Genomic DNA, 5,000 nt, shown 5'->3' with positions numbered 1-5,000 from the left:
AGATATGGATAGATATTTGTGCCATTTTTCCTTTTTTTGTGCCTAATCAAAGCTTACTTAAGTGAGATATCCAGGAAATAAAAATATTCTTGTGTAGGAAAGAAAAAAAAAAGAAAAAAGAAGAAGAAGAATCAGGTTTTGGCCAATAACATTTCATATTTCTTAAGCTTAGATATATAATTTGCCTTGGGGGTTTATTTAGGGCTGGGCAAAAGTTTTATATCACGGTTTGAATTATCTGTCATAATCACCTCCTATCGTGATTAATCTTTGGTCGCTTCTTTGCTTATTTCCCCTCTCTCAATCTATGTTAAGTGATATGTAAGGCTTGGATAGTTCCTATCTTTAAAAAAGTATATACAATACAGCTTTATCTTATCATTTCTTTAAAATCTCATCTTAATCTGTAAAATCACCAGTAAGCTAGACAAAATATTCATTTGTTACTTAAAGTTCTGTTGTCTTAAGAATATACAATATATAAAATATAAGAGAACAGGAGTGAATAATGAAAAAACTCTGTATCTAAATGAACAGCAAAATTATAAATTAAAATATGAAGTAAACTAGTGGTACAAATCCTGAAGAAAAAAAAATAAAAATCATATTCATTTTTTTATTTCCCTCCAACACTACCTCTTTCAAGTTTTTATTATCTATTTATTCCCGCCCTTCCATACTGGGAAGCACACTTCCACATAAAGCTTCCTACTCTTCTGCCTGCTTGACAATCAAGCTCATCATTCAATACCAAAAGATATCTCTTCCTCTAGTCTTGTTCTCACACAACACGGTAACAGTTTTACAATAAAATGACTAGAGCATTTCTGGGAAAAATCCACCTCTTGAGTTTATTTTTTTTTCACCTGTTTGCAGTCAACAACAATTTTTGTACTCCACATGCAGAAATGTTTTACAATACACACACACACAAAAAAAGAAAAAAGCATGAAAAAAAGTAAGAAGAAAGGGCTAACAATGATAATAAATTTAAATCAGTCCCAAACACATTCACCCTGCATCCTGAAATTTTGTCCCATATTCTCTCTTGTGAGTAATCAAGAGCACAGAGAACACGCAAAATATAAAAGAAAAGAAATATAAGTAATAAAAAAAAATCAGCCTAGCCTTGGCTACCATGATTGGATTGCTGTCTAGCTGGTCCGTGACAGGTTTAGGTCCTCAGGAGACAAGTAGTGGTATATGCAGTCTGGAGAGAGTTTGTTCTCGGCAACAAGCGTCGCTACTGTCTCCCGCCAGAAGTCAAAGGAGATGCCTGAACTCTGTTGGATGAAGAGGTAAATAATTTACAAATATCAAAACTAGTTTTTCTGTATAAAAGCAACAGAAATAAACATTCTTCTTTTTGCTGCTCAGTTTCAAATAACAACAACTGAAATCAACTACCTTCTCACCAAAATTCAATACTGCATTACAACTAGCCAATACAAAGGTCTGGCAATTTGATGTACTTACTTCTCAAATTTGGGACAAGATCTGAGGTTGTATTATAGAAAAGTTATCTTGATTGTATTACCCTTCTAATTCTTTGATATATAATTTACTGAAATGTTTTGTTTATTATCAGTCACCACTAGCAGCTTGCAAAATCTCCCTTATTTTCAACAAATAATTTTGACTGTACTTACACCACTTTAGTATATTATGCACATTAACCTGTTAACGACGGATGACCTGGTACTACATCTAGTGGTTCCAGGGTCACACGAGCCGAGATATTTAGTCGTGGCCGGAGTGTCGGGTGATTGGGCGTATAGCACTCGGCCAGTGCGGCCGAGAATCCGTAGGCGTTAGGCTTATGCGTTAGTAATATCCCCGCATTACAACCATTTAGAGCCAAAATAGCCTCATCGTTAACAGGTTAGGCCTTCCTCATTAAATTTGGCAAGGCTATTCATAGCTTGACTATTGAAAGTGAACACTCAGGCCTGAATGGCCCTCTTACCCTCTGTAGTGTATTGCAGTCCTTATCCTTGTTGTGGAGGTAGTGAGTTTGCCAGAAGCGCAAGAGAGAGCGCAGGTTGGTGAGGAGGTGCGGCTCAACATGACTACGTAGACCTTCCAAGTACAAAGGGAGTTCAGAGTGCCGGTGCGCCAGCATCAGGATGACCAGAGAGGTGTTCAAACAGCTTACATTTTCCTGCATCACAAATAAAATAAAAGATAAGTAAAAAAAAATATGCAATCTTCTTACAAAATTTCAAGAAAATCTTTAAATCATAATTATCTAAATTTTGTGGAAATTGTTAACAGGATGAGTATTTTGATGATATTTAGATATAACATTTACAAAAATGGAAAGAGAAATAAAATGAACACATTGCCAATTTTTTTCTTAAAATCATTTTTTTCAGTGGGACTTACTATAAGTCATTTGTTATACTGTTCCTTATCCCTTCTTGTTTGATGGGCAAAGTACCTCTTCTTCATGATAACAATGCACAGCTATTTTGATTTACTTTTGTCACCACTTATGTTGTTGCCTTGCCCTTCAGGGACTTCACATGGATGATCTCCTCATCACAATGTTTTACTTTGCAGCTCTCATCATTTCCTTACATGATTATTGCCATTACTCATTCTCCATCCACAGTTCTCATAAAAAGGCTATGTTTTGGGAACTGTATTGTTCTAGAATGATCTGGAGAGGGTTCTCCCTATGTGTGATAACCAAGAGGACCTATACAGCTTCAATTCCAGCAAACCCCACCTAATCTTAGTCAGATATAACAGACTGTTACAGCATCTTATGATTAAGCAAGCCACTTGAGTAGGCAGCCCAGGTCATATTCCCATCATTACTATCCTTCAATGCTTGCATTTCTTGTGTTTTAATCTTCGGACTTCAATCCTCTGTGCTAATAATTGTCCTTCTTCAGTTATTTTCTTAGCTTCAAAATCATTAACAGAATTTATCAGTATGGTCCCTTGACACTTTATTAGGAAGCGGCTATTGTGAAAATCAGCAAATGAATTTGATTACATAATTCACTAGAAACACAGTCATTGTGTCAAAAAAATTATGTAGCCTTTCTGGAATAGTCTAGACACTCCTATTCATGGCATCCTTAATGTAATATTTTCATCAGTTATCTGACATAATGTTCAAAGTAAATATCAATTAAAATTATTTGTGTAGTTTCAATACATATGTTGCAATATAATAAACAAACTTTGACGCTAAACTTTGACATGTGTGATTGTCATTGTTTTATCAAAATCTATCGTTCACCAATTGACCACGACCTCCTTTTCTCTCATATTAATTTATTCTTTTTCTTAGACGAGTTGATATTATTATTTTCTCAAAAGCAAATTCTTGAAAATTCTTATAATCACAATTACTTAATAATAATGTTTAATTGTTAATGTTATTGCCCTTAACCCACACAGGACGGGTGGTACAGCATGTGTACCGCGCATTCAAAAGCCCAGTGGCCGGGCGGCACAGTATTGTGCCAGCCATTCAATTGATTTAGGCCTAATAATTCGAACGCCCCGGCATTTGGACATTCAAGGCTAGAATTCCCCCCGTCGGGGATGGGTTAATGCTTCAATGATAAGATGACCATTATCATTATATTCATCATCATCATAATCCTCCTCAATTACTATTATCATTCATGTTAATATCATTATTACTGTACATCTTATTTCATTCTTTATTTCTTTTTGTAGCATTAAAATTAATGTCAAGTTATGGTCAGCTGCCAGTATTTTTGAGTTACTCCACATGAAACCTCCCTTCTTTGGGGTGAATATTTGCTCTTACTCCCAATATAGTAAATACGTACAGTTTCCCACTGAGTGAGTACTTGAGGAGAGATGCCGTGCTGAACCTCTCAGTGATTTTCACCTACCTTATTGACAAAAAGGGATTTTTATACATATATATTTTTTTTGCCAAGTCAAGAAAAATGTGTATATACAAATGTACCTATTTACAACATGTATATACGGCTACAGTCAATGAAGTGACAGGACATCATCCATTATGCAAGAAATATTCTGTTGATGTGGTATCCAGCATGAATGAGCTGAATGAATGAACATCAAATGAGGCATTTGATAGATGAAAAATGCTGGAATGTGTGGAATCCCTTCCCTTAATGTTGGATCTAACAGTTCATTTCGCCTTCAGTTTGTCTTTTAGTGTCTTAATTGCAATAACAAAGCTGAAAGAGGGGAGGGGGGGGAATTATTGGGATTTGAGTTCCTGTTTTTTTTGTTTTTTTTTTCCCTAGTTTCTGGATGTGCTAATCAACTGATATGATTGCACCAAGTCAACTAAGATGAGATTTCCTTTTAGTCTATCAAACCTGATTGTTATAATCTTTGCACCAGACCTTTTAAACAAGAGAATATTCCATTGTAAAATGTCTCTAGAAAAAGCAGAAACAATAAATAATAATTTTATAAAGCAAGAGATGTAATAAACATTTTCATTTGATCTTAAATCATGTAATTTTGATGATTTCATCTAAAAATGTCAATTAGAACATCATCTCAGATAGGTCTAACATTCCAAGATCCTGGAGAAAAGACCCATTATAAACCAAAATTTGATCAGCTAACTTCTTTATTCCCAAATATAGACAATTATTACAATTGAATATTGGTAAAATTGGCATTGAAAAAATGCTAATTGGTAATTCTGAAAATTAACCGACATGGCAATTTTGGCTCAACCTGCACTAAATGCTGATTCAAGCTATTTGTCTGCTGAAGCCACAGCCACACGCTGGACGTTGATCACCCAGCTTGCTTGCATTCAATAAACTATGATGAGATATAGTTACCACTACATGACGTGATATCACGTTATCCGTTGTTAACAGGTTAAGTGTCATACTGTAATAGATCATTCTATAAAAGTATTGTCTTATAAATATAGATATATATATATTTTATGAAAACTTCCATTTATCAAATCAATGAGCTACCCTGATAGCCTGAACAGAAATGTATTAAAATTTATA

The 5,000-nt window shown here is 34.6% G+C and overlaps 1 protein-coding gene across 1 annotated transcript; it reads right to left on the bottom strand.

Moving 5' to 3' along the window:
- Positions 1-24: 24 nt before the first annotated feature.
- On the bottom strand, positions 25-2,259 carry LOC122259039 (short transient receptor potential channel 4-associated protein). Its single transcript, XM_086551443.1, has 2 exons — positions 1,967-2,259; positions 25-1,283 (listed from the first exon to the last, which is right to left on the bottom strand). Exons 1-2 carry the CDS (start codon positions 2,165-2,167, stop codon positions 1,155-1,157), a joined length of 330 nt encoding a protein of 109 aa, XP_086407569.1. The 5' UTR covers positions 2,168-2,259; the 3' UTR covers positions 25-1,154.
- Between the last annotated feature and the right edge of the window lie 2,741 nt (positions 2,260-5,000).

Source organism: Penaeus japonicus, unplaced genomic scaffold (genome assembly GCF_977035675.1).
Source record: "Penaeus japonicus unplaced genomic scaffold, GWHDUDI00000001_assembly GWHDUDI00000025, whole genome shotgun sequence".
Classification (NCBI taxonomy): domain Eukaryota; kingdom Metazoa; phylum Arthropoda; class Malacostraca; order Decapoda; family Penaeidae; genus Penaeus; species Penaeus japonicus.
Note: the sequence above shows the minus strand (reverse complement) of the source record. Positions and strands in the feature narration are given on the sequence as shown.